The 24,898-nt window shown below is 38.6% G+C and overlaps 1 protein-coding gene across 1 annotated transcript; it reads right to left on the bottom strand.

The window, feature by feature from the left end:
• Positions 1 to 288: 288 nt before the first annotated feature.
• tm9sf3 (transmembrane 9 superfamily member 3) lies at positions 289 to 24,898 on the bottom strand. Its single transcript, XM_041789915.1, has 15 exons — positions 24,714 to 24,898; positions 23,509 to 23,704; positions 23,239 to 23,361; positions 19,973 to 20,133; positions 17,523 to 17,600; positions 17,020 to 17,151; positions 16,717 to 16,883; positions 12,965 to 13,059; positions 12,744 to 12,874; positions 10,569 to 10,708; positions 8,299 to 8,367; positions 8,079 to 8,225; positions 4,395 to 4,478; positions 4,230 to 4,306; positions 289 to 1,900 (listed from the first exon to the last, which is right to left on the bottom strand). Exons 1-15 carry the CDS (start codon positions 24,804 to 24,806, stop codon positions 1,833 to 1,835), a joined length of 1,761 nt encoding a protein of 586 aa, XP_041645849.1. The 5' UTR covers positions 24,807 to 24,898; the 3' UTR covers positions 289 to 1,832.

Below are 24,898 nucleotides of genomic sequence, written 5' to 3' on the forward strand. Positions count from 1 at the left end.
TGCTTGTTAGGTTAATTGGTGACTCTAAATTGGCCGTAGGTGTGCATGTGATAAACATTGTCTGAGACAGTCCAGGGTGTACCCCACCTCTCACCCAATGACAGCTGAGATAGGCTTCAGCCCCTCCCACGACCCCCAACGGGATAAGCGGTGTAGAAAATAGATGGATGGGTGATTTCTGCTCTCCTTGACATTACATAAAATCAGCAGACTGTTCATCATGCATGGACTTAAATTCCAAACTCTAAAATGTTTACTCTCTACATTAAAAGCACACTTAATTACCCCTGTACATAAACATGTTTATTTTTCTTTTTACAGCAAGTTAATATGCAGGTTCAAAATGTCTAATCAGACATTGGTACACAAGATGAGGTGCCAAAATCAACTTCAGTGGGAGCAGAACTGGAAATTAGAAAATAAAAAGGCATCGCCACTTCTCATACAAGTAGGGTACATACTGTATTTACACAAAATGGAAAAGCATTTGAAACACTCAGCACCACTGTGTGGTTATGAAAACATCTAGATTTAAGTGTACATAAACTTCACTTTGTACAGTATGTTTGCAGAAACAAAGCAATCGCCTCATTCCTTCTGACATTCACAAATGATGTTTCAGGTTAGGCAACAGAAAGAACATGAGGGTAACGGCTTTCCCAGGAAATGTAGAGCCTTTTAAAGCTTTAAATAAAACATGAAATTTAACTCAAGAACTGTGCCCATAAGCAGGCCTAACCGCTCATAAAAATGTACCTTTTACATTTTGAGTCTGAGGAGAAAAAAATTATGATAGCACTGACTGAAGTGGAATTTGATGAGCAGATGGTTTGGTGAAAAATTCATGCAATTTCAGGCAAGATGTAACAGCGCCACCAGCCCCATCCCAAACACCAAACAAAGACGACCTTTTTTAAACTGAATAAATCATTTAAAAAACACCCTGTAGTAAATCTGTACAACGAAAATACAATTGGGATCTACATCTAGAGTTACATTATTAAGGTTATATACACTCCCCTCCCCATCCATATATTATCTTTACAAGTAGACTTCATTCAAACCCAAACATTAAGAAAACCCCGACCAAACGAGGAAATGGGATCACATCAACATCCATTTAAAAACTGTTTTCTTACTGTACCTCAGCTGTAGATCAGTCCCTCTGCTCTAATCTGTACAGTAAACTACAGCAGGACTAAAATCTCATTAAGTGGATGGATTGCTACTGTAACAGGGAATTAAGAATCACTGAAAAGGGGGAATGATTCTGGAGTGGCGTAAATCTCTTGAATATCATCTTGGAGCAGGAAGTAAATCAGAACAGACTACTATGCTATGTAGTAACAACATTTCGAGTGACTTCAGAATTACAAAATAGAAATAAAGTCAGAACATGGGCAAAAACCCAACTCTCCAAAATTCTGACACAATAGAACAAAGGCTTTCGATACACTTCAATACGCCTCTTCACTGAAGAGAGCTACACTATTCCATCCATAAACATTTATGTTCTCTGGTCTCAGGTGGGACTGGGCTGGAAAGAGAAGCCATGTCAGCCTTTAATGTCTGACTCTACGTTTGTTTGAAAGCAACGGATAAAACCAGAACCCCATGTTTGATATCTTTTTTGCAGATTTGCTGTGGTTCATTTTGAGTTGCGGCGTTTAAATTCATTCATAAAATGGAAAAACTACATTGTACAAAGTGAGATTCTCACAATCTCTTTGCAAGAAAGAAAGGTAATAAAGAATGACTTGTGCCCGCCGTCTTTCATGATACACATAGGCAAATCTTTTAATATCCCTCTGTTGTTGTTGTTGCTTTGCTTCCTAGTCAATTTTCACGTTTGTGTAGATCTTCCTCACAAAGGCACTTGTTCCCATGTATCCAACAGCACCTGGAAGGCAAAGCATTCTGTGAGTTAGACAGCTTCAGGATTCACCATAAAGGTCTTTGCACACTTGGTCTGTTTTCATGCTTGATGTTTAAAAAAACACAACCCCATGTTGTGCCAATTGTGTTTGCACACTGACTCAGAAACTTTTGTCATTTTTATCAGAACAGGACTGATTTTTTTGTGTTCTATTGCACCGTGTGGGTTGTGCAGTCACATCCATTGGTTAGCACAGCCATTCTTAACCTTGGGGTCCCGACCCCAGCTGGGGTCATGAGATGATTTCTGGGGGTTGCCAAATCATTTTGGAACAATATAAATGCGCATAATTTTAAATTGCATAATTTTAGACGGGGAGTTGCTTTAGTTGTTTTCTGATTCATTATTTGTCAAAAATTCATTGTCTCAACTGAGTTTGTACGATCTGAACTGTGAACGGGAGATTCTGTTCAGTGACGCACAGCGGAAAAAAAAGAAACAAAAAGAAAAAAAGCTCGCGCGTTGTTGCCTTAGCCGCAGCTGCAGCAAGTTTGCTAGCTACCTGATGAAAAATGGAGCGATTGGCTTCACAGAAGAAGTGTTCCAGCTCAGACCTGGGTCAGCAGCAGGTCACCAGAAAGCCTAACAGCAACTCCACCACCTGAGAAACGTAAGGCCCTGGGGCCGACACCGGCTGATATCAGAGCTTCGAGCTCCGTAAATATCAGCCCCGCTTTGTGAAATATAGCTTTTCATGCACGAGCAGAAACAACATGGAATACCTGCAGTGTGTTTTCATGTTTCATCTCTCATCTCTCTGCGTGAATTTGGATGCCTTTAAGTGCTGCACCAAACAAGCTCTCATGTCACAGGACAGCCTGTGTCCAGAGTAGGATTAAATGTTCAGTTAAAAGTTTGTTTGTTTGTTTTTTTCCCTGCAACAAGAGCAATACGAACCTTCTGATGAGAGCTGGATGTGAAAACACCACAGGATTAATAAACGATGTTCTGTTCAAACGTCAGCGACAAAGACCACAATTTCATTTCTTGATAACATGAAATACAATTAAAGGTAATTTAATTCAGTGGATGACAGTATGGTATTATAATTTTATAATAAGAGGGGTTAAATCAGCTGTGTGATTAACCCCTGCACACACTTGTCCGAGTATTTGGCAGACTCTCCTTTACACACAGAGGATGAAAGGTGTTTTATCCTGTGAGCTGCTGTTTGTGGCTCAATCAAAGGAAGAAGCTTTATTTCACAAACAAAATCCTCTCACAGTCATTAAAGCCTGACTTTGATAGAAACTGGTCAGAAATGTGGACTGGACTGGGATCCATTAGAGTGAGGTCGTATGGAGCTGTGCAAAGTTAAATTCTTCAGCTCTTATAAAATCTTTGTAAATTGTTGAAATACAGAGAGACAAAATACATAGTTCTTGCTATCTCTCTAGAAAAAAATCCCCCTGTCTCTAGCATGCAGGGTCCTTTTGTTGTTCATAAGTCACATTCCTGCACTTGTGCTCCTCCATTTGCATCCATGCTGTGCCTAGGCCCACCTCGTCCTTCTGTGCTGGGCCACAAAGCGTGCCGTGCTAAAGCACAGAACGACTGCACTCACACTGGCCAAACATACCGGACTTTAGGCTGAAACGGGCCCAGGGATGGATGGCTTAGTGTTAGTTCACCCTCAGAAATTTTGCAAATTTGCAATTTGCCACTAAGAAGGCCATGGTGGGTCTGACACTCGACCAGTTGAGAACCACTGATTTCTATGATTATTCAGAGCAGAGGCTGCAGCCTCCTTTCTCTCGTAGTGGCCCTTTACTTATAACACTGTAATGTGTCTATAGATTCTGTTGGTTTTAACTATAGGCAATGATAGATAAAAGCCAAAGACTGCCACATGCAACAAGAGACCGTACTGCAAAGATGGCTCTCGTTTCTCATGTGGCTTGTGCAGATAACCGTAATGAAGGCCTTTGTTTGAAGAACCTAGTGTCTTCATAAAACCACCTCTGCAGAACAAGATCATTCTGCCCCTTCCTGCATACATAGAACACACCAAGGCTTGTATGAGCCATTTTTTAAGATCAAAAATATCTAATATCTGAAAAGTAAATGGACTTGTGTGCAAAGACCTGCCTCTCAAGATTCATTTATGACAAAAGAATGATCACTAATGAAGCAAATTTAAAAAGTCTTTATGTCTTAGAAAATATCCAGAGGTACATCTGATCAACTGCTCATTAATGCAGATATCTAAACAGATAATGCATTTAGGTATGTAGGCATGGGCAAGACCATCTTCTGAAGTTCAAATCAAGTGTCAGCTAGATTTGGGACTCACCACACATGATTCCTAGGGCAGTGCTGAATACGGCCATGTAGCCAAAGTAGAAGGATGTCTGGAACAGCCCGTACATCCTGAAATAAAACAAGATCAATCATGTCAGGTATGGATTTTTACCTTTCTGGTGTTGTTTAATATTTCAAAATGGAGTCCCGTACTTACTTAGTTTTGAAAAAGTAGTAGTAAAAGGAGTACATGTAAACGTAGACAGCAGTGGAAGCAGCAGAGAGGAAGCTTGTCCACTGCCTGGAAAACAAAAGACAGACATATATGGAAGGTGCGGTCAGTTCAGTTTTTACAGTATTCTGAATTCATGAATTAAAAACATCAACACTTGTATTTACCCCAGGAAACAAGTAAGCACCTTCTACTTGATAACTACAGCAGCTATTAATATGTTTCAGCTGGCAACAAGCTATTTAGCCCTAACCATGCCCATAATGCAGTGAGTAGCAGGGCTGGACGATTTGCAAAAATAATCTGAATGGGATTTTTTCCCCCAATATTGTGACTGCGGTTTAATATGCAGTTATTTTTAAGTTTCTCATCTTATGTGTTGTTCAACAAACAAAAGCAATAATTTGTTCTATATCATAACCTGCACTATATTAGATTTAAAAAATGGGGATAAACTGTTGTTTTTTTAATCACTGCAATTTTTCTCTAATTGCAAATTTGATATTAATTGCCATGTTGAAGGGGATTTTTACATTATCTTTGTTTTGATTAAGAAAGAAATATACTTAAACAAGAAAAGGACTTTAGTAAACATCCTTAAAAAAGACTATGTGTAGAACATAAAATCTCTACTGCTGCTGCAAAACAAAATTGCATTTAACTGGTATTTTCACAAATTTCAGGTTAAAGAAATATTGCACTGTCAGCAATTTGAAAATTGCAGCAGGCCATATTGCTATACCTGCATTTGCAGTTAATCGCCCAGTCCTTCTTTATTAGCATTTCTTCAAGCAAAGAGAAAAATCAAAACAACAAAACCCACAATGTTGACCCAAAAGAAAAAAAAAAAAAAAAAAAACGGATTAAGAACCGCCCAACGCATTGTTAAAATCCTGGGAGGATAGTGGTTTACCACAATGTCAGGAAGGAATGTAGTCAGAAACAAATCTTCAATTATGGTGTGTAGAGATTGCTTTTTGGTGAAACTGAACACTAAAATTAACAGTAGAACTCAGAACTATGAACCAATGTTAAAATTAAATATATTAAATAGTCAAAGCAGAGGTTTATGTAACCAAAAATTATGTTAATGTGATTCCAGTTGAAATATCATCCAATTCAAACACTGGTTAACAGTAAACCATGATCTACATAAAGGTGCTGTTACCTGCAAAACACACAGTGGATGCTGCCTTCTTTGAAAAATAAAACAAAAACAAAAATGCACTGTACATTATTTAATGGCATTGTCAAGCAGAGCCTCATTGTCTTCCTCAGAAAGGTCATAAAGTCATAAAACATGACTTTGGCTTTGCTTATCCAGTGTGAATGTGCAGTACCAAGCACTAACACCAGGAGGTAGGCTAGTTTACAGATAGTAGATAGTTTACAGAGGCTTACAGGTAAGACTAGTCCTGGGCAAACAGTGGGCGTTCTGCATATTTGTTGGCAGAGTGAGTTGGCTGTAGCACTTCCTGTTTGAAGATTGAATGCATTTTAGATCCTGGCAACTCAGTGTTATTTTAACTTTATTTCTACATGGCTGAAATAAAGCTCTCACAAGTAATGGATGGTTTAAGCTCTCTGATATGTTAAAGGATTACACCTTCTTTCGTCTACTCCACCTGTAGTGTCTGCAACAGCTTCAGCTCTTTCTACAATGGGATAATGAGGATACCTGATTATTTGTACTTTATCCTCCCTCTACTTTCTTTTCTCTTACTGCTGAAATATTTGGATGTTGCATTTAACAGGAATGTTTGTGGATCCTCTAAGGATTCAGCCCACTGTGGCAGGAGGCCTTGAAACTGTGTGGCCGTCTTCAGGTGTGACATTCATTTCAGCACCAAGCACAACAGGTACAGTTTGCCTCGTTGTCTGCATCTGAAGGTTTTCCATCAGTCTAATCTCTCAGCATGGGCCAAAAAGTAATAGCATGAAGTAATAATCTTTAAATGTATGCTACCGTACATAAGAATTTGTTTTGTCTAACGTATAGGCCATTGGTAGTTTCTTTTGTCCCATTTGTGCATTTCATATGTACATGTTCACCTTTGTCCTATTGTAATCCTCGTTCTTTTTGCACAAAGAAAAGGACTTAAGGACATATGTATTATTTGTGATTAAGATGTTTAACACTTAGGACATGCAATCTCTAAAACAACAGAATAATACAATGACGGATGATAAAACTGTATTTACAGATTTTTATGACCCTGTCCCACTAAACGATGGACAGTGAGAGTATTTCAGAATATTTGCACAGAATGCAAATAGTGCTCAAAGTAATGGGACTGAAGAGCTGACTCCTTCACACAGTGAGAACACTTGGAGCTAACATAGCTGTTTAAACAAAGAAATCATAAAACACAGCCATCCCAACCAAGGAGTTTCACAGTCCAGGGAGAAGAAGCCCAGCATTATCCTACAAGCATGTAGCATAGAGACTGGTCATGTGATCTAATGAGTTCAGATTTACACCGCTCCAGAGTACTGGGCGCATCAGGGTAAGAAGAGAGGGGAGTTAAGTGATGCACCCATCATGCCCAGCACCTACTATGCAGGCCTTTGAAGGCAGTGTTGTGTTTTAGGGTTGCTCCAGTTAGTCACATCGAGGTTAAGTAACCTTATTTTTCTCCATAAAATGAGGTCCAATGACTGTCTGAATGTCCTAAACAACCAGGTTTATCCATCAATGGAATTTTTACTTCCTGATGGCACAGGTGCATCCCAAAATGACAATGACTAAACGATCCAGTGGGCTCAATCTAGAGAGAGTTTGTGGGACATGGTGTCATTTTCCCACATGGACCGGCCCCACTGAGTAGACATATTAACCCAATGGAGAAGGTTTTTAGACGAGCTGGAGAAGACTTTATGCAGCAGTCTGATGCTCCCATCATCAACACTAGATCTTGGTGATAAATGCATGCAACAACGTAAAAGTTGGGACATTATTGTTGACATTATTGGGGCTTTTCCACAATGACTTTAGGCCCAGTCAAACCAGTCGGTGCTGATTAGCTTTTCCATCAACAGTTTGGGCAAGCCAAGAATGGTTCTGCTCTAGAGCAGTGTTTCTCAAGCATTACTCCTTGGAGCCCCTCTTATATGCACCTAAGAAAAGCGGAGTCCCCCCAGGACCCAAGAGAGAAGAAAAAGTGACACACTGCTGTAAAAAAAATCAAAGATTTTAATTGTTTCACTGATAAAGCCCTAAAATGGCCTTTTCTTGTCAAAAAACCTTCGTATGAACTACTTAATGACTGCTTTATCATGGTTTTAGACAATATTTGTATATCTAATTTTGGCAGCCTCAGAGAAGACGAAGCCTCGCACCCCCCTTAAATCTATAGCACCCCCCTGGGGGGTCTAGGACCCCAGGCTGGGAACAATTGCTCTAAAGCAGGGCCAAAGTGGCCCGTCCCGCCTCAGTGATGCCAAAGCAGTTCACAGGGTCCGACTTGCTGGGGGAGATTTGTTTTATCCTTGCCTCTGCTCAGACTGACCACAATTCCTTAGTGATGGTCTAATGTCAGGACTCACTGTGAGACTAAAATGTTTATGACACACAACCAAAGCTTAAGATTTATGCGCCACACTGCATATTCCTTTAACTGAAAGGTTAAAACTCAGTGCCAGTCTTTGGCAAAACATGACTACACTCACCATCTGTAGTCCTCCGCATTGAGCAGGAAGTACGTACACACGATGGTGACGCACACGGTCACGATGCAGAGGATCACCAGGACAAGCATCATGAAGCCGTACACATAGTAGATTTTGTAGGCCCAAAAGGATGTGAAGATAAAGTACCTGAAAAAAATGAAAGAAACACGTCACATGCCGAGAATACCCTTCACAACACATTCAGAAGCTTTAGACTTACATTTCAATAAAAATAGACCCAAATGGAAGGATTCCACCGAGGCAGACGATGACAGCCGGCTCCATGAACCTGCCACATCAAAGACAGACGTATGAATGCACAGGTACATCCCACCCACCTCCACAAAGACTCCACGACAAGGAGCATTACTGCTGCTGCACAAAAAGGACAGGGACACTGCAGAAAGTGATTGTTTTAAATAATGTATTTATAAATCAGTTTTACCACCCCACAAAATACTGGCTCTTCTCATTTATTCCTAATGCAACAACTACTGACAACATAACTTAAATGCTGGCAGTGGCATACATGTCAGGTGTATAATGAGTCCTGAGGAGGAATCGGTTCAATCATCCGTGTTTTCTTGTTGGACAGACTGTCAGGATATTCATATCAAACATAAAATAAGCTTCTTAATCTTGTTAAAATTATTTTACTGCAGTTTTGTTAAGTTAACGTTTTCCTCTAGCCAGGTTTAGAGGGGTCCCAGTTTAGACTCTGCTGACTCTCTGACCTTGCTTCCTGATGCAAAACATTTGATCACAGTTTAATCTTTACATAGTCAATTACTAAAACACAGATCAAAACCAGGGCTGTCAAAGGTTGAAGTTTTTAAATCTCAGTTTCTCACTGAAATTCACTAGTGGGCCATGGTTAATTGCATTCAAGTATTTTGCATTTAACACATTTTTAAAGTATGTATTGACAATATGAAGCAGGTTTTTCCAGTGCTTTGATTTGGGAATCAAACAAATGTAAAGTGATAAATGTTATGATCTTGACTATTAGACTATTTAAATGAGAAGTTCCCAAACTTTCAGCCCCTGACCCCCGAAATTACAATGTCAGAAACCGGGGACCCCCGCCTTCCCGGGAGGTGGTTAAAGCATAGGATGGCGCACAAAGCAAATGCACATTTTAGGTAGTTTTTTGTACACTTCACTTAGATATAAGCAAAAGTTTAATTTCAAAAACTATGTTTTATTTTAAATTCAACTCATCTTAACTACATTTTTTACAACAATGGACAAAATTTACCACTTTAAATCATATTAAATTTAATCTCTGTTATGTTGGAAAGCATCCTGCAACCTACCTTCAGTGTCTCCCGACCCCCCTGGGGGTTCCGACCCCCTCTTTGGGAACTACTTATTTCAATGAGTGCTGCACTGCCTCAACAGTGTTGTTAATAACCCTGACTTAAAAGCAATGAGATAGCTTACAGGCTCTTCTGCTGTGAAATTTGCAGTTAACACTTCAAAACATAAAGATGTGCAGGACTCCAAGTTCAAAAGGGCACACTGGTGTCCAGTGAACCCCGGTCATGTGACAGCCTTCACAGCTGTCAGGAGTTCACGTGTAGTTGCATTCTCTGTCTGGATAACCTAGTTAAGATTCACAATGAGCTTGATTTTCTCAACAAATTATTCTTTGTTATGCTTTTTAATTTTTACTGTCTTAAACTAAGGCTTTGTCCACATATAGAAAGGTATTCTGAAAGCTGAAGTTTTCTGTGCGTATTGACCTTCCACCTTGGAATTTCAGATCACTGAAAACGCACCTTTTGGAAAACTCTTTCCACAGTGACGATTTTGGAAACTCTGTTTACAGCATTTACATGTGCATGGATAAAAACGAGACTGTGGACTGTTGGCATGGCAGGCTTTTTGCAGCATGTAACAGTGTGTTTTTGCATTTCTATGTGGACAGAGATGTTTTCTGGAAAGTACTGTGTGTAGACGGGATTATTCTTTAAGATGGACAAGAAAAAAAATCAGGTTTAACCCCTCAGCCTTCTGTGTGGACTAGGCCTAAGATTACTTCCTGTTTGTTTTTAAAAACCTGTTTCATTTTCAAAGATTTCTGGTAGGTATTAACATTAGCTTAACCGTGGATAAAGAACACCCGATGGCTCAAACACTCATGTCTAAAGGGAACAGTAACATGGTGCTGATTACTTGGACCACCAGCAAAGCACCTATGAGGACAAAAGAGCCCTGAATTAATGAAGTTTAAAAATTGTTCCTGTCATTTTGGACTTCCGTTTTATTACAATTATTACAATTAAAAAGTTAATGCTGAATGCTCTAATTCTTGCATAAATGTTGTAAACATAATAAAGTTTGTTTCTGCTTTTAAAGTTTTCATGCTCCAAAGGAATTCGACCATCTCCAGCTCTGCTCCAGCTTTTCCTCCTTAAACATGCACTACTAACTATAGCTTACACTACTCAGGGACATAAATGACCGTTAGTGTCAGACCACCCCTACCATTTCTTCTCCGGGATTGGTCGAGGCACAGCGTTCACCCTGCAGGGGAAGTTTGGCTGGCCAGAGAGATTCCTCCCCAGAATTGTTCCCACAAGGTTTAGCGGCAGAATGACGAAAAAGCAGATACAGCAGACAGCAACCTGCGACACAAAAAGAAATACATTCAGATGTGCTATTCACCCTGAGTCCGACTTCTCTGGTCCGTGTTTACAAGGAGTCTTCAACTCTAATTTATCTCACAAGTCCACTGACTTGCACATCATTATTTCAGGTCAAAGATATGTAACAAACATATCATGAAGCACAAAACAACATTTGGCATACTGTCCATAGAAATAAGAGGAAGTAAAATATTTTTCTCTCACTCAATCATGGCAGTTAGAGTTGAAAATATCATTTTTTTCTCACATAATATGAGTACTTATGAGATATTGTATTTTCTAAATACTTGAAGCACATGGTGTTATAAAAGTTAAAAAGTATTAAGAGAGGGCAGTAATACGGTAACTCCTTGACATGAGTTTTTAAAATAACCTTAGAATTGCGCCAACTATCACCATGAAGATGGTGCTGTGTAGTGTTATAATGTTTATAATAAATGCCTGCGTCTCCTTCCAGCAGAAGCACCACTGTCTGTGTGTGAAGATGTTATAAAAGTGATGAAGAGCGAGTAGACCAGGCTGTAATACTGTAGACTGCAGGAACATTTATTGTGAAAGGTGTGGTAAAAAATGGATGCTGCCAAGTCCTTCATTCATTCATTTTCTATACTGCTTATCCCGTTGGGTGTCACGGAGGGCTGGAACCTATCCAGGATGACATTGGGCGAGAGGCGGGGTACACCCTGGACTGGTCACCAGTCCATCGCAGGGCTGACATACAGTGCTTAACAAATTTATTAGGCTACCAGTCATACTTGTCTCAAAGACCATCCAGCATCATGAAGTGCTTTAATGCAGAGTCTTTCATTTTCAGTCAGCTCTCCACGTTTTACCATTTTGAACAGGAATGAGGGATTTCAAACTGAATTCACCCAAATTTGAGCCAGCTCACTGGGCTTCTCTGAGAAGTCAGAAATTATATCAAGCATAACAGTCAAGCACTAAAACTCATTTTTCTGTTCAGGAATGAAAGTAAATAACTATAATTTGACATATTAATCTAGAAATAGTAATATGCTTTACTATTTTTTCAGTTTTTTTGGAAAACAGTAAATTTGAAAATTCATGGATTCAACAAGAATAATTATATTTTAGCATTAAAGATATCATTTAATAATAACCATTGCAGAAACATAAAAAATGATTTTGGTAATTACCAATGCTGTTAATTTAGGGCAGCTGTGGCATAAACTTTACTTTGGTTAGGGTTAGGGTGGTCTAATAAATTTGTTAAGCACTGCATATAGACACACAACCAGGCGCGCTCATATTCACACCTACGGCCAATTAAGAGTGATCAATTAACCAAACAAGCATGTGTTTGGTGGTGGGAGGAAGCTGAAGTACTCGGAGAGAGCCCAACATGCAAACTCTGCACAGAAAGGCCCTGTCTGGGTAGCAAACCAGGGACTGTGCGCCACCGTGCAGCCCCCCCGTCCTACAAAGTATCAAAAATGTTGAGAACCTTGACATAGACACATATTTTTACCTCACTACAGCCTTCGTGGGAACAGTAAAACAGCCTTGGGTTTTTTCCAGTTCTGCAGTAATGCTAAGCATGATGCAAGAGCACCATGGATTTTTTTTTCTGACTATGTTTCAAGGCGCCTTTCTGACAGTTATGGCTGATATATGTGATGCTGACACAGACACATAACTCTGAATCGTGTGTTTTGCTAACAAACATCTGTTTGTCATTACGGAACTGATTAGTTTTCTTGGATAGCATCTGTTGTTGTTTTTTAAAACCAAAGCCTGGCTCAAAACTTCATCTTCAAATGCAAAGGAATTTTTCAGAGGAAATGGACATGCTGCATACATCAAGGTGTGGCAGCATTTTACAGTATATGATGTGGTTTATTTTCAATGTTTTAAGATGCTCACTGCCTTAACCTCTACCTCCTATCTCTCAGTTAAATTAACATGACCACAGTGCACAGCACAGCAATAATAAAGTCAGAGAGTTGATTCAGAGAATGGTCTTCATGGATCTGTGGTCTGATGTTAAACTCACCATAGTGCCAAAGGGGATGGCTCTGGAGGCATGGTAGTAGATCGCAATGAAGTTAATAAAAAACGCAGTCCCACACACCATGGCTGGGATCATGAAGGCCCCGATAAACATTTGCTTAATCCATCTTCTGCCTGTTTTCATCAAATCAAAAAGCATAGAAAATATGAAGCCAACAGCTTTTATCCATGAAAGAGAAAAATGTTACGGATGCTTCTGATTACCTCCTTGTTTTGCATACAAACTCCCTCCAAAATAGCCGTTGACAGGGGAGGTGGCAGCATACACGAAAATGGCTGTGCTCAGCATGGATCCTCTCCTGGAAAGAAAATTATGCAATTAAGACACCATTAAATCTACTAACTCTGTTTTTGTGCTTTTACCCACTTTAACTGGAACATACTCTGTGAATTTTCCTAAACTGACTTATTGTCTCATATACTAACCTACATTTCACTAAAGAACAGTGATCCCACACACTCTAGAAAACCTGGAAAACAGACGACCCATTTTCTAGTCATTGAAAACACATGAAAAAAGATAAATATCCTGGAAAGCTGTTTAAAAATTCTCATAATTTTATGTCAGAGTTATGGGCAATAGCAGAAAGAATAAGCTAATTTCTGTAAACACTAACATGTCAGACACAGTAGCACCTGCAGGGTGGATGATATTAAAGTAACGCCACAACTACAGAGACCTTAACCCTAAATAATGTCAGAAATATGTTTCAGATGTAAAAGCGAGTCACTACTGACGGCTTTTTAATTAAATCTATTGAATAGTACTGCTTTTCTCCTCATCCTGTTTCAAAGAGCTGAATGAGTTTAAATTGTTTAGCATGTTTGGCTCCGGTGGAAATGTTTGAGTGCTGCTTTCAAATGCTTGTTGGACATTGCTGGGAGAGGCTGATGATGAATGGGATCAGGATGCCGTGGTTCAGAGTATGAATGGCGGCTAAACTGTAAGTCAAACACCGGCTAAATACTCTTCTTTGCAACCGTGATCTCCTCAAACACAGCGATGCACTGTTCTGGTAAAATGGATTCCATCATGACATGAGGTGCCTTACTTTTGTAGTGGTGGCTTATGCCTGTTCAGGATTCTAGGGATGCATGATCTTGGATTTTTGCTGATGCAGATTCTTACAAAATCATTTTAGCAAATACCAATACAGACATTTAACTTCAGTTCCTAAAACACACTTTAAAGTTTAGGAGTAACAAGGAAAAAACTCCAGTCTTTAGAGCACACTTTCAGGAATGATGCTGAACAAGGAAAACGACTTCAGCTGGCATGGGGCAGCTGGACCTACCAAAAGCCTCCACAAGCTTTTCCTGCCCATAGTTGATTATACAGTGGATACAGGCTGATGTCTGAAACTATGACCCAGGGTCAGAACAGTTGTAAATATGAGCACATAATGTCATATCTGCTGATACTGAAGAGTATTATTTAAGCCACGGGTGTCAAACTCAAGGCCCAGGGGCCAAATGTGGCCCGTGGAAAAGTTAATTCCGGCCAGCAAGATCATATGATATTTCTGTTATAACTGGCCCATCAGTGTGCAGTATACTTGATTTCCTCAGGCATAAAAATGTCAACTTTTCCTTGATGATTGAAGATATCCTTGTTAAGTCATTAAGTTTGAAAAAGTAAGGAGTAAAAATAATAAGATAAAAAGTCAGGAATGTGGGAAAATAAATTGATCTGTGTTTTAATTTCATATTTCCAATTTTGCATCTCACAATAAGGACTCAAAATTGGGATTTTGACTTTTTATTTCGTACTTTGAGCATTTCAATCCATAATTTTGACTTCTCATATATTATTTTGAGCTTTAGATAAATTAATTAAAATTTTAAGTCATGTGTTGACCTTTTTAACTAATTACTTTTTATTTTATCTCATATTTCAACTCCTTGCTTTGACTTCATAATCCCATAGTTTGACCTTCAACACTAACAATTTAAAAATTTTGAATCATATTTTGACTTTTAATTAGACTTTTAATTTGATTACAAATTTTATTTCATATTTTGACATTTTAAGCTAATAATTTTGACTTTCTTTCTAGTATATTTGCCTTTTAAAAAAACATACTTTTTCCATTTCAATTTCATGTTTTGACCTTTTTGGACTAATACATTTACTTTTCTCAGATTATGATCCTTTAAACTGACTTTTTTTAACCTCAAAATCATTTATCATCGGTGCAAAGTTTATGTGTTGTTTTATGGTTAAAAAGGTGACCCTGTTAGGCCCTTAGCTTAGACCTGAATCCCAAATCAGGCCCCTGCTGTGACTGAGTAGGACACCCCTGGTTTAAGCCCTTGGTTCCCAACCTGTGGTCCGGGACCCCCTTATGGAGGGGGTGCCAGAGATTTCAGGGGGGTGGCCTGTCTGCTCTGAGGTAGTTAAAATCAGGTTCACTCAAACTACCTAAAATCCTGATAAAACCCTTATGAATGGTTCATACCAAGGTCTTTTGCTAATAACACTTGTGGTTTGGAGTACTGTGTTATCTTTAAATGATGAAAATAGCTCAAATTTATGTGTGTTTTTGAAGGCAATATGTCAATTTCTTCTGTCTGGGTCCTGGAGGGGTGCAGCTCTTATTAGCTATGTGAAGGGGGGAGCTCAGTGTAAAAAAGGTTGGGAATCACTGGTTAAAGCTAATCTGCCAATACCAATATCATATCAGTAACATGCGTCCCTAATCAACCCCCCACCATATTACGATTAAAAGGGAAAATGTCAGGGTAAACTGGAAGTTAATAATGTCAGCCATGATAAGGGCTGTTCAAATCCTCCAAATAATGAGGAAAGCAGTTTCATTGCTTCCTTAGTCTCTCCTTTAGCCTGGGAAACACTGAACCATCCTTTACCAAAGGAGAGATGAAAAGATGACCCACATTTCTTTGCATCAACTTCATCTAAAGTGACAAACTTATTGACTCTAGACAAGAGATTAATGTAATTGTATCGTTACTTGCCCTGAATTAAACAATGCATGTCAATGCCAAACTCATGAACCACGTGATAAACGGGAGGAAACAAGGACATGACAACTAGTTTATCTCACACATGGTAACTATTTCTTTTTTTTTTCATAGTCAGTTTTTATCCAAACATCTGATCAATCGATCAGTCAATAATTCAAACTGCATTTGTTTAACTATTTTGAAATATTAAAATCACTGTGGTGAAAGCTGATAAATCCCAACAATTTCAAAGCTGGTCTTCTGATCTTCAGATTGGCATACTGCCATATCATAATCAATGGGTTTGTTCATGTTTGTACGTTCATCATTACAAAGTAAGACTAGAAAAACACTCGGAGAGCGCAGGCCTCCACCATTAGCCCTATCTCCCAATAGTAAAGAATCCTTAAAACAATTCCTGGATCCAGGAAATTCCAGATCAGTCCCAAAATCTAATCAGTTCTTCCTTATGCCATTTCTGACATTTCCTGGAAATGTCATCAAAATCTGTCCATAACTTTCTGAGTTATGTTGCTAACAAACAAACTAATAAACTAACTAACAAACCCTGCCGATCACATAACCTCCTTGGTGGAGGTAACAAACAACAAAAATACATTTAAAGAGCGTAATAAATGTGTAGGTGCAGTACATTAAAAGCCTAAGGTTTAAACTGTTTATAGGGCAAAAAAATCCCACCTTTATTTGTCACAAAAAAAAACATAAAAATCTGAATAAATTTTATTGAGTCTAGGTTTTGTATTTCACTATTTAAATAATAAGACCTATGTAGCTCTCCTTTCACTCTTTTTAGTTGAATATTGACTATGTTCTTGGTAAATGTATTAATAAAAGGAAATTGTAGTTGATGAAAGGTTTGCTTTGCTTGTATCTCATTAAAACGAGGTTTTTTATTATCAAAAACTAGACCCAAGAATCTAACCCCAACCGCACAAAAACTGAAAAAAGTTAAAAGCAGACCAGTGACCTACTCTGTGTACAGATCCTCGACCATAGCAACGATGATGACGATCAGAGAGACTGAGAAAATCTGGCAGCCGGAGCCAATGAGTGAGGAGAAGATCAGTGGGTGGCTGGATGGGCGAAATACATCACCATGTACCTGCTTCCACCCGTATTCATCTCCAAGGTCTCTGTCCTGATGGCACAAAGAGACAACGCAAAATTAAAGAAATGAAAACAAACACAGAATCCCGCACAATGTCTGTCTCCAGAAACTTACAGAAGTACAAATCAATTAGCCAGCAAACAGAGGAAAGTCACTCAAAGCTCACCATGTCATCCATTTCCTCCTCTTTGCTATATCTGGCGTAATCCTTTCTCAGAGTCCTCATCAGAATCATCGAGACCAGACCGACCAAGAAAATCACCATCATGAAGGAGTTGAAGATGGAGAACCAGTGAATCTGCAAAACAATTAAATTAACAGTTAATTTAATAGAAGTTCAAGTCTTCAAAACAGACAGTATGTGTATTAGTTGATCTCAGCCTCGCTCAGCAGGAAAAAAGCTTTTTCAGACTCTGGCTGGTTAGTTCCAAATTTCTGAGTCACAAATCTGCAAAACATTTTCTTAATAAAGAGCCATACAAATCCCTGCCTCATCAGTAACATGAGGAAGTTAGTAGATTTGACAGTTAAACCACACATGCCATCATACAAGGCTCCACTTACACATACTAAAATCAAGAGTGGGTGTGTTGCTGGAACGATAAGCCAGTTTTATTTATGGCTTTCAAGATGAGGCACAAAACTCTGAAGACCGCGTCAGTAACTCACCCTGTGTTGAAAGAAGGATGGATCGAGGTACTTGTCGAATCTGTCTTCAAACTTCACATCAGACTTCTTCCATTTCACCTGTGGTAACAAAGGGTTTTTTTCTTTCATTTATTTTACTTCATTCAAGGAGCATTTTTATTATAAGAAGAAAAAAACTCAAATGATTGACTCCTGTTTGATACAACAGTAAAAAAAATAGAAGTCCTTGGGGAGCAGGTGGCTTAGTGGTTATAGGCACTCCCCATGTACACGGGCGGCCTGGGTTCGAATCCAGCCTGGGGCCCTTTACCGCATGTCTCTACCCTGCTCTTGTCCTTGTTTCCGACTCTATCCACTGTCCTCCTTTATCTAATAAAGGCACAAAAAATGCCCCAAAATAAATCTTAAAAAAATAGAAGTCCTTAACCCAATATTAGGTAGTTTCTTGATTTTAATGACCTAAAATTGCTGGAAAACTCCTGCACACTGTCTAAATTGTACAAATATGTCAAGAACATTTGGGAAAGTGTACAGAACTGATGATGAGCGAGGAAAGCAGCTTTCTCACTCTGTTTTGATTAAAAATATGATTGAAGATCATTTATTTTCTGTGCTTATTCATACTACCAATGATGAAAATAACAGATTTCATTGTTTTGATACAAAGTATCTATCTCACAAAGGCAGGTATTTTTGAATATCTGATCTTAACCCCCTCAATTCAAAAATAATCACATTGACAACAGCTACACATTTAACATCTTCATCCACTAGTGCTGTAGCAACAAATCAATTAATTCAATAATAACTGAAAATAAAAATATGTAAGCAAAAAAGAAAAGAGAAGAAAAAAAAGAAAAATGACTTATTTGTTGTGTCAGGGCGGTTTATGGTGCCACTTGGCATGGCCCAAAGCCGTTAACATCACTAGCCGTCACTATCTAAATACTGATTAGGGCTGAGCAGTTAATCGCAAATTAGATTAAATTGCAACATGGATTGCTGCAATTTTCAAATCACAGAAGGTGCGTTTTTTTTTTAACCTAAAATTTGTGTCAAAATACCAGTTTAAAACTTTTTTTTTGCAGCAGAGACATTATGCATTACATATTATGCAATCATTCAAGCAGCATATTTTTGGAAAAGTGTACAAAAAAAAACATATTTTCTTCCTTTTTGTGTGTTTTCTTGTTAAATATAAGAATTATATAAAACCATCATTCCCTTTAATTCAGCAGTTCATATCAAATTTGCAAAATGAGTCAAAATCATCACAATTACATATTTTTTCAAAATTGTTCAGCCCTAGTTTAATCTAAAATTGTGTTGGCTATAGTTTGGAATTATTGTTTATTTTTGTTTGAAAATACATGAGATGAGGAATCTAAGAAATAATCACGGACTAAATCGCAATCGCAATATTGGGTAAAAAAATTGCAATTAGATTGTTTTCCCAAATCATTCAGCCCTAACAGTGATGGTAGCTTTCTACATCACAGACTTGTAAGAAGAGGTAGAATGCTATGCTCTCTTCTCTAAGGACCAGACTGACCACTTTGGTACGTTTTTCAAATTCCTACAGTAGGCAGAGGCTCTTAGTTGGGGGTTTACAGTCATATTAAATACATAAATTGCTATTGCAATTGTCCAAAAAATTAATAAAAAGACAACCTTAATCACATTATTTTGCCAAGCTGTTCAGCCGAAACCAAAACCACCCTAAACCAGATATTATCCAAAACTACAGACATCGGTGACAGGGTATGCATCTTTAGAGAGTTATATGAAGCTGCAGTGACCTTTGTATTCCACGCAGGAAGCTGTCTTCATCAACACAGCAGGAGAGCAACAGTGTAAGTGTAAGCATGTCAAAAGTCCAGTAAGCAATGTGCCATATCACTTTTGTTTCAAAAGTGATAGTGTTGCACAGCAGAGACATCAAACAGGAGAACAGCGAGACAGTTCCAGCCCTGAACGCCATTTTCCTCAAACACACATGAAATCTGTAAACTGAGTCTTAAATATCTTCCCCCTGGAAGGAGTTTCTGGTAGGAGTTCAAACCGTTTATGCATCAAAAGACCATAACAAACACAAAAACAAGTGGACTAGACCAAAGAGTATGGAACATGTCTGACTGCTTCAATCTATCGAAATATTGCCTATGTTTTTTACTAGGTTGCGTGCAATTGTAGATCATTCAAAACTCAGACATGACCAAAATTGGAGTTTCTTTGACTTTAATTTTTGTTACTCAGGTATCTAACAAGTTTCAGTAAGTTCTTTTACCACAATCACATGTTAAGATTCTGATATATTGTATATATTGTGTATTACCATTCAGCTAAAAAATATCAAGATAAGATTTGTGGTCGTTGTTGCCTAGCTCTATCACCAGACACAAACCACAAATAAGCCGAAATAAATAAAATTAAAAAAAAAAAAAACACTGGGCAGTTGATTTAGTACTCACCGAATAAGACATGGCAATTCTTGTGTTTGGCACAAGTCTGACTTTTCCTTCACTTGTCAAATTCACATCAACAATTCTGTTGCCATTGAAGCCGATCTCCAGTTTTTTGTACGTCCACAGGTAATGATCTTCTCCATTCTCATCGGCCTCACCAACAATACCTTTAAAAAAACAGACATTTAGTAAATTAGTAGTGTTCAACACAGTAGTAGTCAGACTGGTGGTAACACCAGAATAATCCTAGTTTAACATCACTAATTAGGGAGCAGAAATGTCAATAAAAGTCACTTCCTTTAACATCAGAACTTGTACTCCTCTGATACATTAATGCTCTTAGGCCTTGTGTTGCTATCAAAGAGCGTCCCTGCTAGCTAGCCACCATGATCTCCTGACTGGAATTGAGCTTGATGCCAATCAGTCACTCAGAATCTACCTCTATTTGACTGCACATTTTAAAGCACAAACCAGCTACATTTTTATCCTACTGTTTCCTGCTGTGTTAATACAAGATAGGGGTGGGAGAAAAACACCGATACAGCATAGTATCACAATATTTTGTCTGGCGATATATCATATCATCTCCTCCACCAAGTATCAATTTTTTCAAATTAATTGCTAATATGAACTGAAGTCTATAATAATGGAAAAATAAATCTAGTGTTTGTCCAGTGAGGTCAGCAGAAGTGACAGTCATAGAGCAAGAGGAAGTTGGTACAGCAAACATGTTAGCACCAGGGGAAGGGCATTAGGAATGCAAGCAGGGCACAAATGAGATGGACATGACACATGAGGTTTGCAAGATGAGCTACATGAAAATAAAATACTGCAGAAATACGACAAACACGAGGGCAAGACTGATGCGAAATCAGCTAAACAGTTGTAAAAGTGGAATATATCACAATATATATCACAATACTCAGTGTATTGCAAAATGTTTAAAATTGCAATAAAATCGAATCGTGACCCAAGTATCGTGATAATACCGTATCGTGGGGCCACTAGTGATTCCCACCCCTAGTACATGACCACTTTAGTGTTTCTATATTGATACTTTTGGTAATTCCTATATTGCATCAGAATGGAGGCCCCTATAAAACAACTAATTAGAAAGTTTTCCATACAGCTCTAAGCAAGTTTCTGCATCTTGTGTGCTATTACTAAGTTTTTTTGTTTCACCATTGTTAACAGCTGTAAAGATGCAGTTAAAAGTAGTGCTGCAATCGCAATTGCAATGTCAGGCTGTTCAACTACACAACTGCATAAAAGGCAGCAATTATTTTATTGTATATAGCAGTACTTCAAAGATTTACAAACCTGCCTGCACAAGGCCCTTTAAGATTACAATAGTTCCACTGCAACCATACTTTGCAGAAGTATCTTTATTTTCAAAAATATTTTAGTTAGAAATTATTTGGTTAGTTTGAAAGCAGTACTGCTAAACTTCAGGTTTTGTATTTATTATGCCATTAAATGTTTATATGCTCGGAGTTGCAAAATACACACTTAACTATCATTATTCTGTGCATTTTCCTTGATAACCAAGCAAGTAAACTCATGATACCATTTATGTATTATATTGCAATCACAAATCATAATGTTGTCCAGTATAAGTCGCAATGATACATTTTTACCAAATCATGCAGCCCCAGTTAAAAGCATGCAACAGCAAGTTTAATATTATAGTGAGAAGATGAGCTGGTATGTTGAGGTTGATCAACTAAAGTCTGAGAACTGGATCAGCCTCCAAACTCACATTTGATTAGGTTCAGACAGATTTGCATACAGTCTGATTTAAGCCTGTTCAGTCATAATCACTTGGATTTAGACCTGGATGGCTGCCTTGGATGTAGAATATTCTAAACCTGCCACTGTGCCACTATTTCAAACATGGGGCCACTCAATATTGAAGGCAGTTCCAGTCAGGAGATTCAGGTGAGTGCTGGTTACTAATCATGCCATGCCACACATCATGTTGATCCCATAGATGCTTAAACTTTTTTGTTGCTCTGCCCTTGGACATCAAAACTGATCTGAAAGTTTACAGACCAAAGGATGTTACTGAGCTCTAGAGCCAATGTGAATGACCCGAAACAAACATTTCATTGTCTCTGACATGATAAGCACAGTTGTTCAGTTACAATGCAAAACCGGACACGAGGTCAAAGTCTATTTATTTGTTGTGATTAAGGCTTCAGTGAGTAACATACACTATCTGCAGTTGTCTGAGTAAATGCCAGGAGCCCCACCCATCAAATAAAACATTCATGTTTGAGCAACAGTAGGAGTGGCCACGTTGTACAAAGTGATTCCACGTAAGCAAGGGGGAACGATGGCTTTTTAAAGAGGCGGTTAAAGAAGTCTGTGATGACTGTGACTTCTCAATATACCTGCTCAAGGAAAAGCAAAGAGCCGTGGTTGAAGCTGGTGTCAAAGGGTATCTTCTGTATGTGAAAGTGTATATACTAAGAAATTTACTGAAGCTTTTAGCATGCAAAATCAATATCTAAGAATTATATGCATGTATAATTCTGAAGCTTATAATGTAGTAGTTATCAATCATCAAACAATGCACCTGAGCAGGCTTGGTCCACTAATCAAAAGACTGGCAGTGCAATCTGCAGCACCTGTTGTTCCAATGTCAGGGAAGATAACTGTACCCAAAATGCTTAAGACAACATATCAGTCAGTGTTTGAGTGTATTCTTGAACTGGTGAATATTCTTATGAACTATGAATTCCCCTAAAAGAATACCACAAAGGCACACTGACAGTCCATTTACCAGGCAGATGAGATTACATAATTTCATATTTAATGTTGAATTCCTGTACATTGAGAGCAAAGCTAGCCAGGGTCAAATTCCTTGCTGCATACGCATACATGGCCAAAATAGCCGAATCTGATTAGCAGATGATGGAAGAAGGCAAAAAACTAGCTGAATTCCTTGGATAGACACAAACTGACTTAAGTTTTTTAAATGCATGACACGGTGTGATTCTTGACTTCAGATAGAAAGCCCAAGAATAAATGGAACACCCTATCCATTAATAGAAATTGGTTTACCGCTTTAGTATCAAGATCAAATCTTATGAACAAGATGCCAGAGTCATTGCAGACTTTTGTTAGAGGACAATGAGTCAATAAACTAGCAAGAAACTCAGAAGGTAGGGACAGTAGAGGACAGAAAATACCCCAATTAGCCTTCAGTTTACAACACAATCATGTACTGAATAAGTGCAACTTCTAAGAGGTCATGAAGTATCACTTACCCCAGATGGGCAGATCGTCTATGTACATCTGGTACCAGTAGTGGTTCTTAATGGCGTAGACGAAGGCATCCCGTTTGGCTTTGTCCAGGTCGATTTCACAGTATGTTGTCTGCATGACTTCATCTAGAAGGATAATACAAACGAGAATGTTTGTGGATAAAGGAAAAGTTCAAATGAGAGATTAAGAGACAGGTGTATATTTGCACTGATCCAGAACTTTCATCTGTTCAGGTGCAAACAGCAGGTAAAATGTGGGTCACAACGCAATACCTTTGAATTTTATATCTAGGCCGCTAAATTCAAGCTCCACTCCTTGCAGAGCCTCTCCAAGCGTTTCATGGTAATGACTGATGGTCTTCTTCGAACCCGCGCAGAACGGCAAGGAGAAGTACTTGTATGTCTCCTGTCGGTTGTGGTAAGGCCCCACTGTGTTCATCCATAAAACAACCTCCTCTTTCTCTGTGTACTGCAAAGGGAAAACAAGGATTCTTACTTCGAAGCACAGGAGCTACACCAGTATTGCTAGTTCTTCTGGTTTATATTCCAGGTACTCTACAAGAAAATATCTGAGTTATAAATACCTTTCTAATGTAAATAATCATCTAAAATTAAAAAGGCTGCATTTACATTTACATAGACATCATTGCACAAAAGAAGATATCCAGTTTAACTTTGTTATCACATTTGCTCTAAACGGACTTTCAACGATTGCTACTATAGTTAAATTTATGCAAACCATAGATAAAGATGGGCTGACACTCTTCTCTCTGCATCTGTTTAACACTTTGAACCAAGGTGGACATTAGCCATGTCTGACTTCAGTCAAGGAAGTTAACTCCAATGCTAACTGGAGAGCTGTCAGTGGAACTGCTGCACTGATAAGAGCATTCAAACATAAAGCAGTAGTATTGTCTAAACATGTACGCATTAAAAGTAATTAGTGTGTATGGATATGACAAAAGTGAAGACAGAGGAAATGCCAGAGGGCCCTGACGTCTAACCGGTGTTTCGGCTGTGCTACGTTGTTATTTAGCACTCGCATTTTGACTCGAGTTGGTGCTCCGAAACTAAAAAGCTGCAGACGTTCATTGTCCTGGTAGATATGATATTACTGAACAGCTTTCAAACGTCAACTGTCTTCACTAAAGTACAGTTTCCGCTGGAAGCCAAGGGAACCTTGTGAAGAACATTGTGGGGGACGTGCTAATGAGCTAGCAGGAATTCGTTAGCCTGAGCACTTAGGCCGGTAAGTTAGAACTACTTAAACTGAATTGCCCTTCTGTTTGGTAGCTCACCAAGAACTGTTAATAATCACACAGGCTAATGCTACACAATCTGCCGGGTATGTATTTCTGTTCCACTGCATACAACAGGACGTCGTAGCTAAAGCTAAAGTTAGCAGGTTACACAGAGCACAAACGTCCATTATTTTCAAGGCTCCCCTTTTCAATCGGCCTCTCAAAACGCTTTCTTACCGTATGTTCATGTTCGTCTGCGCTGACACGTAATGTAGAACCAAATATAGCTAGAAAGGCCGCCGCTGCCACCTTCCACCTGGGGGATCCCATTATTTTCAGAGAAAGTATGCAGAAAGAATTGGGATGTTAGCTTTGTAGGGCTATCCCACCTTCTTCCTGGTTGTATGACAGAGGCAATTTTA

This window comes from Cheilinus undulatus, linkage group 6 (genome assembly GCF_018320785.1).
Source record: "Cheilinus undulatus linkage group 6, ASM1832078v1, whole genome shotgun sequence".
Classification (NCBI taxonomy): Eukaryota; Metazoa; Chordata; class Actinopteri; order Labriformes; family Labridae; genus Cheilinus; species Cheilinus undulatus.

Coding starts and splice junctions, on each gene's coding strand:
- tm9sf3 (XM_041789915.1), bottom strand. CDS start 24,806: ATGGGATCCCCCAGGTGGAAGGTGGCAGCGGCGGCCTTTCTAGCTATA. Junction 16,884..17,019: donor AGGAGGAAATGGATGACATG/GTGAGCTTTGAG, acceptor TTGTGCCATCAG/GACAGAGACCTTGGAGATGA. Junction 1,901..4,229: donor TGCCCTAGGAATCATGTGTG/GTGAGTCCCAAA, acceptor TTTGCCTTCCAG/GTGCTGTTGGATACATGGGA.